This window comes from Lepisma saccharinum, chromosome 1 (assembly GCF_977018435.1).
Source record: "Lepisma saccharinum chromosome 1, izLepSacc3.1, whole genome shotgun sequence".
NCBI lineage: Eukaryota > Metazoa > Arthropoda > Insecta > Zygentoma > Lepismatidae > Lepisma > Lepisma saccharinum.
The window spans coordinates 162,764,286-162,777,836 of NC_139229.1; the positions used below are offsets into that span (position 1 = coordinate 162,764,286).

The following is a 13,551-nucleotide window of genomic DNA, read 5'->3' on the forward strand; positions in this document are numbered from 1 at the left end:
GCAGGATTCTCAAAAAACTTCAACTTTTAAAGTAATAGGTTTATTACAACAAAATACTGGTTGTTACACAGATGAAACTTTAAAATTAATGTTTGATGGGGTTTGGTTCATCACCCGATCTCCAGCTGGACACCATTTACGTGCAAACACACTTGCAATCTTAATTTGAATCCGAGAATTGCATTCCGACTGTGCTCATCCGGAATGTTGTGAATCATATCATATATATATATCTATCTATCTTGAACTTCAGGTCATCAAGATCTGTCAGTTTCTGTGCATACACCTGGGTTTTGTTGACATGTCCCCACAGCCAGTAATCGCAAGGCCTGGGTTCTCTGCAGCCAATCCCCCTCTCCCCAAATTCACCACCAAGCAACTCAAACTTCAAGGGCAAAGCGAGCATGCGTGTGTGTGTGTGTGTGAGGGGGGGGGGGGTCACCAGCTTGCTGGAAGTGGACCTCATTGACGATGCCTACCCTCTGAATTCCAGGAAAAGGAATGTGTAACATGTTCAGGTACAGGCCATTCGGTTTAGCTTGAGCTCTGGCCTTCAGTTGCACAGAAGCCTACTGTCAGCGCGACGATGTGAGAGTTCCACTGAAAGCAGAGTTGCTAACTGCCTTAACAATTACCTATATCCATAATCTGATTTCAGAGCTTATTGATAGGTGTGTTCGGTACTTACTAGGTCAAGGAAATGAATGACAAGAGGATTTTTTATTGGTGAAACCCCTCGGCCAAAGTGGCCTCCTCCTCCCCTTGGGGGGGGGGAGGCAGATCGTGTTACCAGGAGTAAGGTGATTGTTGACCTGTGTTGCTTAGGGTGTTTTATTCAACGGAAGCTGAGGTGAAAACTGGAATGAATATTGGAGAAAGGATTCATAGTCAGAGTAGAGAAATTATCTTAACGTGCATAAGTTTATGAAGAAAGATTGCGTTGAACGTGAAACAAGTGCAAAAGCATGTTTTCGCATCTACTGACATGTCAGTAAGTACTTTGAAACGAAAATGATTGCTACAAAGTAACTGGGAAGGGATTGGTATCGCCTAACAAACCAAAGACATTTAAAAGTGATGTGGATGAATTTGGCAAGTGTGTTATTCGTAGAGCAATTGACGAATTTCACGATCGTGAAGGACAGTGTTCTACTTTAGATTCGTAATTTTTTTTTTTAATGAGAACACCATATAGCTTTGCCAGTTTTTTGTCTAGTAGAATTGTAACTTCCGCATATTGCAACACTGCTCTTATGAGTCACGTGACTTCTTTTGCAGACGACAAACCTTTCCCACTTTGCGCATGCCAGAGCTCAGGCTAAACCGAATGCGCTGTAGCTGGTGTCATTCACAGTGTCCTCCTCAAAGAAGAATGGACAATGAGGTGATTCATGGAAACTGTACCACACACTGACCTTGGGGCTATCCTGCTTGTGCGCCTCGAACTCATGTGGATTCTTAAACCCTCAAATCTGGCAATTGTGTCTATTCACTTTTTCCAAAACATAGAATGTGGCCTCATCAGAGAGAAGAATGAGAGTCTGAACGGAATCACCATCATCACCATTTAATTGGGTTAACATTAATTAACAAAATTCCTTCCTTATGAGATAGTCTTCTTCTATCAGATTGTACACAAATCTCAACTTGTAGGACATGGCTTTCACTTTCTTGCATAAGATATTGTGCAACATAGACCTCACCACTCCCAGTTCCAAGGGACTCCATTCCACGCTTTCCTGCACTGCATCCACTAAATTGTCACTCAATTGTTGGCCTCGCACTACGTGGCAAATCTGCTATGCTTCCCGTAGCCTTAAAATTTTCATACAATCTCTGGATACTTGTCACCGCTGGAGATGTTTTTCCCAACGTAGTTTGGAACTTTCTCTGCACCAAAACACAAGATTTTAACTTTGCAAGCCATAACATGAACTGAGCTTTTTCCTCTATCAACGCCATCTTGGAATCACATGATTACCTGCACACACGTCATTCAGCACTGTGGGCAGAACAAAATTTTAAATTTTTTGTGTAAAAAAAAAAACAATATTTTGTTGTAATAAATCTATTACTTTAAAGTTATAGCTTTGTAGAATCCTGCAGGATTTTAAAACTCACTGTACCGAATCACAGTGGATTTCAAATGGCACATGTTATAAGAAATAATACATTGCAGGAACCAGACACCCTGATCTGTGTAGCACATGATGCTAACTGCTATGCATCAAAAGTATGCAAGTCCACTTAGTGTTGAGATAGGCTAATCTAGATTGAACCTACGGTTTAACGAGATATCTGACAACTCCAGAACTATAATGAGACTCGACTGAGATCTTTTGATTACAAGGTAATGCTATGCCATCAGGGAGGTCAGTCAGGCAACAAGCTTGTTAGCCTGTAGAAGAGTTGTGCATTTAAAAACGTGAAATACCTACTTTCAGCCAAGTACCCACAGGGAGGTTTCCAGACAGAACACTTGCCCCCTGATATATCTGGAAAAATTAATGTAATTCAAATGATGAAACTGTACAATTATTAAAAATTATTTTTTGACACTTAAGCCTGGTTCACACTTGTGTGTGTTTTGTCATCAGTCTTGCATGAACTGAATGAGGTTTTGAGGACTGCTTGGAAAATGGATGAGCTGGAGCTTTGTTTTCAAGCAAAACTGAAGTCATTGCATGTAGATGGAAAACATCCAATTAATTAGTCAAACTTACTTAACTCTACACCAGGTTTCGATGTTGGAAGAGTAGTCTCTTGTTTTTCAATTTCTTGGGGTTACCGGCATTAATAATTTGCATTAGGTGTCCATATCCACATATCCATATGTCAATCCTCATGTTCCTGTCATAATTCATGGAGCAAATAGACATGTGAGAATTTACCCCCTCTTAAGTAATCCCTCTAGATGTGTGCAATTTTTTTTTATTTCACTGCACATTGAAATTATATGTGTCGTGTCAATAATGCTTCATCCATGGAGATTTTGGAATGACTGAAGACAGAATAAGCATGAATGATGTACCTGCAAATTTTGTATCATTCTTATCAGTCAAAGTTACCTTATCATGGAAAACTGAAGACAAAACATTTGTGTGTGGATCAGGTTTAAGGGTGATGTTCAAAGAAATTAATATGCGGCTTTTAAAGTAACAAACAATATTAATGTGTGCAAATATCTTTAAAAGTTGGTAGCATAAGTGGCCAAGTTGAGTGTTTTAAAGTCAACTTTATAGATAGGAAGGTTAATTGGCAGTGGGTCTACAGTTTCAAGTGTGATCCAAACCACCATGTACCTTTAACAGGTATTGAACCCAAAACCCCATTGATTACAAGGCAACAATGTTACCACTATACCATCAGGGAGACCCATGTGTAAGTGTCCGAGCCAGTGAAGGTTGAAGCTTCGAAGCCCTAGACTTGCCATGCAAGTTTCTTTGTTGAGTTTCACCTCATTCTTGCAAAAGAAATATAAACGATTTCCCTTATATAAGTAGCTATTGTGCAAAGCTCATAAGTTGTATTCACATGCAGGATAGGAAGAAAAGTAATGAAAATACTAAAGCGATTAAACGTAACAAACCGACCCTACTCAAAATGCACAAACAGTAACACCAAGATTGATTGATTTGCTTTATTTTACTTCGCTTCGTGCCACTTTTGGCTAGTTTGCGAAGATGGGGATGAGTGATGATATGATGAAATTAATGAATGGACACACAAACATCCATGCCCAGGCCAGGATTCGAACCTGGGACCCCTGGCATCGTAGCAAGATGTGATAACCACTTCACCATGTTGGTGCATTTAATTGTGTTGCTAAAAGTACCAAACGTGATGCACCTAATAGGCTCAAGCACACAGGAGCATTACACATGGAAATTTGGGTCCTGAAAATGACGAACATATATAATCCACTAAGCTGTATTCATTACTAATACATTTTTATGAATTGTGCGTATTTGGCGAACATAACTACACTAGGCAGTTATTTTAATTTTAAAATATTAGTAATTTAATGATATGGATATAACTAAGTTTACTGAACATGACAGTTAAGACGACAAAAAAATATCAGAGGTGCCATGACGAACTGCAAATTAAGCGGTCTCTGATATCTGTACATCATGAAAAAGTACAAAAAGACAAAAGAACTGTTCATCAACAAAGCGATAGGAAAGTAAAATAGATAGGAAGCAAGGCGAATTCAGTGGACTCAAGTCTGAGCTTTAAAACAGGGGAAAGGTACTTTTAATTTTATGATTTGTAATAATACTATAAAATATGAATTTCCATGACTGAAGGGCAAAATATGAAATCTTACTCTGCATCCCCTCCCCTCCCCAGACAAAAATCCTGTGGGCACCCTCGGTTGAATGGATAATGAAACTAAATTCAGTCCTGTTCGTGTGAATAAAGGAAGTGTTCTAGTAGATTCCACCTGTATGTTCGCTGAAATTTCCTTGATTCCTGCAAGACACAATGCATCATCTACACCAAATGAATGGTCATCTTTATTTAAAATATAAATGTACCAAAGAACTCATACAAATGTACATCCTTTTTTAAAAAAGTTGTTTACTTTCATGTTAATAAATAACACTTTTAAGATGGGCGATAATCATTCAATACAAGTTTGCAACAAGCTTCATCACCTCCATCAAAATATTCATAGAAACCAGCCCTAAAATCAAACTGCATACTTGTGCACTTATAAAAGATTTTTTTCCCTTACACTGCCATGTTTCCACTTTGCTGGAATTAGAACCATTTACAATGAATGGATATAGTTTCATAAACCACACGTGTCCAACAGTAAAAGACTTGCCTGCTGGAAAAGTAGCACAGAATTGAGCATCACGTTTACATCACAAAATAGGGCACTTTTTTAAAAAAATGATTTTTTTGTGGATTCCTCCGTTACTACTATTACACACACATTTTTGTATTTCCAAGAGTTTCCAACCATAATTCTCAATCTGCACTACCATTCACAGAATAGAATAAAGTAAGTCTTGTTTCCAAAAAAATAACAAATTTCTTTGCTCTGCAGTCTGCACGCAAATTTCAAAACTGGCCAACATAACTTTTTCTTAAGCAAAAAGTAACAAACCCAACAAAGTTATTGGTACATAATATTTTCAAATACACAAAAGGAAAACAAATTACATTTGGAATATGCAAGATCGTACTATGCATTATACTATGGAAGCTTCACAGTAAAATAATACAGGAGCAATGTAAATATTATAATAATAAACATCATCTCACTCAGCATACGTAAATCTGAATATTCCATACAAAACAATCACATCACTTGCTCTTAAAAAATAATACTACTATCAGCAGTAGAACATCATTCTGAGTTTTACATTTTTTCCCCACTAATTCATCATATTTTCGCAAGAATTACAGATCACAAAATATCAATTTTCATTAGTAATCAGAAATAAAAAATAATACATGAAGAAACACCAATTATACAATGAAGCAATTAAAAAAATATATATTTATCTAAAATAAAGCTTTCAATACTCATACATAATTCTTCTACAAGGTATACAGACATAGTTAAATGCCTACTGCTTGCCCTGTAGCCAGACAAACAACTCGCACTGAATGAATTACACTTACGTGTGTCTACTTCCCTCCCTTTATGTTCCTTCTTACTCACAGATGCACATGCATGCACGCACACATACATACATACATACATACACAAACTTTCACACAGGAATAAAGATTATTCAAACATCAAGCCCACACTATATACTGGCAGCTGTGGTTTAAGGATACTTGAAACACCCTGATTTTCTTCAAATGATCAGTCTCCTGTCAGACCCTTACTACAACCTACGCATTCCAGTAACTGTCAAGTGGATGAGAAGTCTTTAGTTAAATGAGCCTCAATGTCCACTCTGCAAATTGGGCATCTCTTGTTGGTTGCTAGCCACTGATCAACACACTCAATGTGGAACAGATGCATGCATGGTAGGCGCCTGAAAAAGTAAAAAAATTCTAATGAGCCACGGATCCTATGTTCCCTGCCAGCTAAAAAAGCATACCATGTCTGGACCTGTTTCCTGTTAGTTGATACTGCTTACTAGGAGCTTGAAATGTAATTTGTAAAACTGCAATTTTCATATAAACCTTACATTGGAAGACATGCACATCTTCTGGCACTTATGTGTGTTCGAATTGAAGAGTATATTTTACATATTAATGAGAAAGCAATATTCTAAACCTAAATTTATGAGGAAAATATTTTTTGTATATTGTATATTGAGACATGTGCATGAAAATAAGTAACCACAATAGATAAAACATAAATGAAGCTATTTGTATTTATTTTTTTACTCAAAAACAACCCTTGAGCAATGTATCTTGAGGGACTAAAACTGCTGATACATTGTCTCACTGCTGGACCAGCATTAAGAAGAGTGCATCACCAGAAACAAACTGTTAACAAGTTTTATTTGTGCTAAATTATGAGATTAATATAACAGTGTAAGTACTTGTGCCAATTTTAGCTATTTTGTTTACTTGTGATAAATCTTACATTCAAATTAGCTTTTTCGCTTTTTCTTTTCTTGGAAGCTACAAGCAATTCAACGCTTTTGTATAATATTACACAAACTATCTTAGAAGGATGAATTCCAGTGACAAATTGTGTGTGGTTATTACATATCTACATATAAATAAAGAATATGGACACAAAAATTAAAGTATCTTCCAATGAAAATAAACAATGCCCCCCCCCCCCAATGCTTCTGAAATCAATACATGAAAAAAATGTTTAGCTACTGTGTTAACTATATTCCTATGAAAATGTACAGAGTTTACATAATCTTCATAAATATATTAATATCTCAGAATATACTACACACCTCACTGATGTGATATGTCTATTGTAATTAGACAGTAAATCAAACTACACAATCATGGAAAAATGATGATGGAATTAGAAACAGGTAATACTTGGTTTAATAAAAATATATGTGCACGTTAGCCTGTTAATTATGACTGTCTCATAGGTTCTATTTGGTGAATTTTTAACATTAGTCCTAATGGAATTATTTTATATAATTCCTGTGCTAGTTAACAATATTTATTTCAGATTCCAATGGCAATGCTTAAATTTAAGATTATTAAAAAAAAAAAATAGTGCACAAGAACATTCATAATAACCTGAGATATGGTAACATTTTAACATTAAGGAAGGATGAATTTTACCTGACATCCTCATTGTCTTCAAATTCTGACAAACAAATAGTACACTTTTCGGTATTATCTTCCAACTCATCTGTGCTTCTCTTGACCTGCAGAAGAAAGAACATCAATTAACAGCAAAATAATAAATATTGTGCCAGTCAGCTGAGAACTACTAAAAGCTTAAGTATACAGTAACCATAACACCACTTACTGACCTCAATTTTGTATCTTTATCGTGGAAAGACAGTGCGATATATATATGGATGATTGGTGAAATAGTAGGGATGGATGGAAATGAAACTTTTTACTGGCACACACAGGGTACCATTATACATTTTACTGGTCCAAATAACTAGGGACCTGAATTTTTTTGCCTTCTCCCCTCATTTGGTTAATACCTTTGGTGCATAAAAATTGTATTTAGCATGCCATTTTATCCACTCAAAATCAGTTTCTGGCAACAATCATCATTTTTGGTTTTATTGCAACTGGATAAACTTAAGGTATCTACCAATAACCAATACTCCACTGAACTGATAAAAAGTAGCAAACATTTTGTGAAGAACCTGAGTAAGTCACCACACTGATCAATGTACAGGAAAACCTCATTAATTCGATATTGGTTAATACAAAGTACCTTTTAATCCGAAGTTCTTCCCATTTCCCAGCCGATAAGATAGGATTTTTAATGTCTTTCGGTATGGATAAATCGAAATACGGATAATTTTTAATACGAAGTTGTCTACGAAACCCTTCGGGAAAACTGGTTTAGCTTAATTCGAAGTAGACACCTGCATAAGTCGACAAGAGAAGATCAAACGTGGAGTGAGCTTGGATGTTATTTTAAATTGACCTTGACATGCTTCCTTTTTCTAAGAGCTGATGACAACTCTGAGGAAGCTGCCCGAAATGCTCGCTGGACTTGCATTCTTTGTCAACGTGCATGGCAGGTCAAGCCAGATGAGAAATGAGAGATAAGATGTTCCAAAATAAAAACGCTTCACACCTGACCATCTGTCTAACTCTGAGCTCGAGATTCAGCAGTTTCCCCGTGAGCGAGCAACTCTTCGCCTGATAGCCGACAACTTCCAGTAACCACATTCATTCAAAGTGTGTTCTTTGTGCCCTGTAGCACTTCATACAAAAGGGAAACTGTTACAGATAATCAAAGCCACATAGGCCAACTACAGATTGTCAACCTGATTAACACGTTGTCATCTAGGTTTATGCAAAATTTTACCTCTATCTTACATGTCGTAACTCCCGTTTTTCAATGGCGCCGATGTCATAAAATTTTCCAAAAAAGTGTTCTGTTGTCTGAGTGCCTTCTCCCTCTTTTCCTGTCAGCAAATGGGGGAAAGTCAATGTTAATTGTTTTGGCCACGATTTTTTGCTCCTGTGCGCACACAGGCAGATTCCGGGTAAGGTTTGAAGTGGAACTCTCCTCCTCTCCTTTGTCATCTAAAGTGAAGCAACTTCTGAATACATTCTTCAAAACAAACAAAAACCGTAGGATAAGAAAAAATGTGGGCCTCCCTGATGGCACAGTGATAGCATCGTCGCTTTGTAATTAAGGGGTCTAGAGTTTGATACCCGGTGGAGACACACAGTGGTTCGGATCCCACTTTAAACAGTAGGTGCAGCCCCGATTAGCCTTACTGTGCATAAAGCGGTCTTAAAACACCAAATCAAAAAAAAAGAAAAAAGTGGCCCCCTCCCTTCTCCTACAACAGCTTATTCTCCACCACTGGTGTGCACGGCAATGCGATAATTGCAGAAGTCAGGTCCCTTTTTCTTCCTTGAATGCAGCTGCCTGCGTAGGAAATATTGCCCGTATTATTGTTTGTTGCATGGTAAAATGTAAACCAAGGATCATTTCTTTCTTCTTCACACTGCTGATGATTTTATCTTCGGCCACCTGTTGCTCGAACTTCCAGCCGGGCTCATTGTGTTTATGCTGCAGCTGGCACCACTGTGTCATCTAGCGTCTGCAAAGCTATCACCTGCCGATAACAGCAATGACTCATCCAGCGTGAAGGAGAAAGCGTCATTGATTTCAATCTCGCAAAGCTGTTTTGATTTGACGATAACGAAATTAGATCTCCAGAAAGAAAAACAAGAGTTAAGATATAATCGCCACTTTTCTTCGGAACCATTCGCGTGCTATAAAAAAATAAATCCCACAATGCTCAATTTAGGAATGGACGCTGAAATAGATAAAAAAAAAAAAAGTTTTTCAGGAGGTAAAGTTTTGGCAGGGTGAGTGTTTGACCTCCAGAATACTCCTAAATCCAACAATAAATTGTGTATTAATGTGAGAGTAAATAACAATCCCCCATTTTGATATCTGAAAATGAATAAGTTTCATAATGCTTTTGTCTTAGAGTTCATTTTATGCTGATGGGCTAATCGGGACTAAATATACAGTTTAAAGTGTAATCCAAACCCGAGTGCAGCGCTCTTTAATGTATCCTTGGATCCACATTTGGTGCAAACAGATCGCAAGTCAAGGAAGAGTTTAGACTGCTCCCTGGAAAGGAGGATTGGGGAGGGTGAATATGAAGTTGGCTGAAGCAAAGAAAAAGTTACTTTTTTTACGAGGTATTTTTAGACAGTCAAACCAGAATGAAATTTACCCCATTTTTTTTTCTGGTCTCGAGAAAGGTTGTGTTTGTCTCCCAAGAGATCTTACAAGTTAATCCTGTAACGGACAATGCTCTAGTAAATCCATATAAAATCCAATATTCATTCTGTTCGATCTCCCGACTTTGGATGATGCCAGTGTGACTGCTGTCAACATTCTTCGAGTTTCCCTTCCAATAAACGAGAGTTTGTTTTCTTTTCCGTATGTCTCAGTGCAAACGGGTTTCTCATGAACTAGAATTGTAATAATTTTGTGTAAAAGCAACGACTGTGCACAATTGAAAGAAAATACCGTTTTTTAAAAGACTTTTTAGGTGAAAACGTTTTCATGATCTATTTTCCTTCCCACATTTTTTATAGTTTCTTTAAAACATACAATATTATTATGTAGTGCATGAACTAGAATTGTAATAATTTTGTGTAAAAGCAACGACTGTGCACAATTGAAAGAAAATACAGTTTTTTAAAAGACATATGAAGCTTATTTTGTGAGCTATTACCAAATATAAAACATCTGTTATGGGGGTAATTTATACTGTAATTTACTTACACCTGAAAAATAGGCACCATCTTGAAAAGTTTGGATAAATCGAAGTCAACATTCTTTGGTACCTTGAACTTCGCATTAACAAGGTTTTCCTGTATATCTTTATATGCATTAAAACAACAAGAAAATCACTGAGAGTGCAATAAATTACAGACCATTTATAAATATTGTTATATTATTAAAAATGATTCCCAATTATAACAATAAAGTGACATCAGCCGACATTGATAACAATACTGATTAAATCAGCCAATCCCTAAAAATTATAATTTTTGATGAAGATAGGAGAAATCAGTTTTTCGTTGTGATGTTTCAAGAGAACACACGCTCCCTTCATCATACATTTATTTTCATTTTGACAAAATAAATCTACAATGCAAGCAATGCGTACATACAAGAAAAACTATTATTCTTTAAAATTACATAAAAAATGAGAAAAGGAGAAAAGGGGGGGGGGCAATAAAACTGAAGCTTAATTTTCCTTACTGACAAGGGAGGTTATCTAAGTGTCCCCCTCTGATTTCCATGAAACTTGGCAGATATATAGAGTTGCCGAAAGGAAGAAATAAGTGTTTTTTTGTTTTGGCTAAAAACAGATTTGAGGGCAAAACCCCCCTCAAATGTAAAAATGAGGACAAATGGAAGTGGGGATCTGACCCCTGTGTCCCCCTCCGATTTCCATGAAACTTGGCAGGTGTGTAGAGGGGCCCAAAGGAAGAAATACATGTTTTTTTTTTGTTTCGGGTTAAAAACTGTTTGAAGGGGCAAAAAAACTTCAAATGGCAAGATGAGGACAAATGGAAGTGGGGATCTGACCCCTGTCTCCCTATCAGATTTCCACGAAACTTGGCATGTGTATAGAGGGGCCCAAAGGAAGAAATACGTGTTTTTTGTTTTGGCTAAAAAACGGTTTGAGGGGCAAAAAACCCTTCAAATGTCAAGATGAGGAGAAATTGAAGTGGGGATCTGACCTCGAAACCACTTAAATATGGCATAGGTAGAACATTCACATATAATTGGAACACACACAGCGCAGAGCTGTGTTTGCCAGTGATATGCACTTCATATCTCAAGTGTCCCACTTGTGTATCTGCCAGTACTATTAGCACAGAACTTCAACTGCCATCATCCTACATGATATCACTTGTGTTTGGCACCGACAATCCTACAGTTCTCTACTGTGTGTGTGCTTCCTAGGCCATATTTACGTGGTTTCGGGGGTCAGATCCCCACTTCAATTTCTCCTCATCTTGACATTTGAGGGGAGTTTTGCCCCGTAACACCGTTTTTTAGCTGAAACACAAAAACACATATTTCTTCCTTAGGGCCCCTCTATACACCTGCAAAGTTTCATGGAAACAGGTGGGGATACTTAGATAACCTCCCTTGTGAGATAATTTTAATACCATTTTCCTCTTTAAGTATATGACAACAGATTCTCCCCATTTATTTATGGAATCAAAAAAAATCTGCTTCCTGTATGAATCTAACAAAGAAACTATGAGGCGTATTCGGAAAGTAAGTACCGAAAGGGTGTAAAAAATACAGTAAAATAGTTTCGTACCTTTTTTTATTTGCATTGCATTCTACAGACCTTGAACTACTTTTCTACGTAGTTTCCACCATTGTTCAAGCATTTGTCGTAGCGTGGGACTAGTTTTTGTATCCCATCATCAGTTCCCGCCTGTGACGAAAGCCATCTATGCACTGCTGCTTCGACGTCGTGAACCTCGTCGAAACGCTGACCAGCAAGAAACTTATTCTTCAGATGAAGAAAGAAATGGTGCCAAGTCAGGGCTGTTGGCGGATGAACAAATTGTTCCCAGCCAAATGATGTGATGACATTTTGAGTTTGTTGGGCCGTATGCGGACGAGCATTGTCGTGAAGCAACACAATGCCTTCGCTAAGCATTCCACGTCTTTTGTTTTGAATTGCACGACACAGCCGGATTAATGAGTCACAGCAGGCATCTTTGTTGGTGGTCTATCCTCTAGGCAAGAATTCAACCATTCTTGCATTGAGAAAACAAATCACAGACCGGACTTCACAGTCGGCGGGCCGATTGGTTTTCTTGAACATTTCAAACCTTCAGAAAACTACGAAGAAAAAGCATGACCTGCTTCCATGCGTGCCTGTGGCTAACTAACGGATGAAGGACGTCAGCGAGAGCTCACACGGTCGGGACTGCAGCGCTACAGCGGCAATATTTGCAAACGGTACTTACTTTACGAATACGCCTCGTATATTTTACTTCTATTTTATGGAACTAATATAAGTTGCTTTTTAAATTAAAAACACTAATATCAAAAAATTAAAATCATCCACCATAATAAATAATAATAATTATTATTATTTAACACAGCACCAGAAATACATCTGCATCATAATTCTGTTGCACATAGAATCCCACCATGCAATGATCTAATGTTGGAAATTATTTTGAAATTACAATATAATATATCCCACAGTAGCAACTGATTCTGAGAACAATAAGAATAAGTTCACTTTTATAACATTTTCTACAAATATTTAGTATAAACATATACAAGTACCTTCTTGTATTTGTGAGGAAATGTGTTTCTTTCTATGGTTGTTTGAGAGGCACCACGGTTTATCTGAGCCAAACGGCGCTGTTCCATTACTCGCATGTAGTCCTCCAGACGGGCTGTCATGTGACGTGCCAAGAACGGGAAAGGCATTAACTCAGGATGTAGCATTGGTGGGAACACAAGCTCCTGGGGCCGTGGGCTAACAGTTGGCTGAAAAGATACATTTTTTTCATTCAATAATATCTAAGTTTACAAATCAAGCCATATGGCCAATATCATATTTCCACCTAGCTTCTCTTTAACACACATTACAACAGGGGTGCCAATAGGGGGGTTTCATGACATGCCTGCGTCATGGGAATTTTTGGGGGGGACAAAAAAATGGGGGGAATGGTATCATTTGATTGACTTGTTATTGATTTTTAGTTTCGGTTATTATGTATAGTTTTTCTATCTACCTGTGGGTGATCACGGCGATAGGGTTGAAATGAAACACCACCTCTTATGCCTTTTGAATCAGTTTGGATGGAGGGGGAGGGCCATGGTATTCACATTAATACAAGGTTAGTCGAGCAGACAAACTGTGCAGAATA

At 37.5% G+C, this 13,551-nt stretch overlaps 1 protein-coding gene across 3 annotated transcripts in view; it reads right to left on the reverse strand.

The window, feature by feature from the left end:
- Window positions 1-4,498: 4,498 nt before the first annotated feature.
- The window catches only part of LOC146003383 (uncharacterized), a 59,213-nt gene continuing 50,160 nt past the window's right edge, over window positions 4,499-13,551 (reverse strand). For all 3 annotated transcript variants that reach the window (XM_083141666.1, XM_083141671.1, XM_083141679.1), the window contains exons 10-12: window positions 12,962-13,168; window positions 7,240-7,325; window positions 4,499-6,005 (exon numbers count right to left, since the gene is read on the reverse strand). In XM_083141666.1, the coding sequence (XP_082997792.1) occupies window positions 5,879-6,005; window positions 7,240-7,325; window positions 12,962-13,168 (420 nt within the window). In that variant the 3' untranslated portion in view covers window positions 4,499-5,878. The remainder of the gene's footprint in view (window positions 6,006-7,239; window positions 7,326-12,961; window positions 13,169-13,551) is intronic.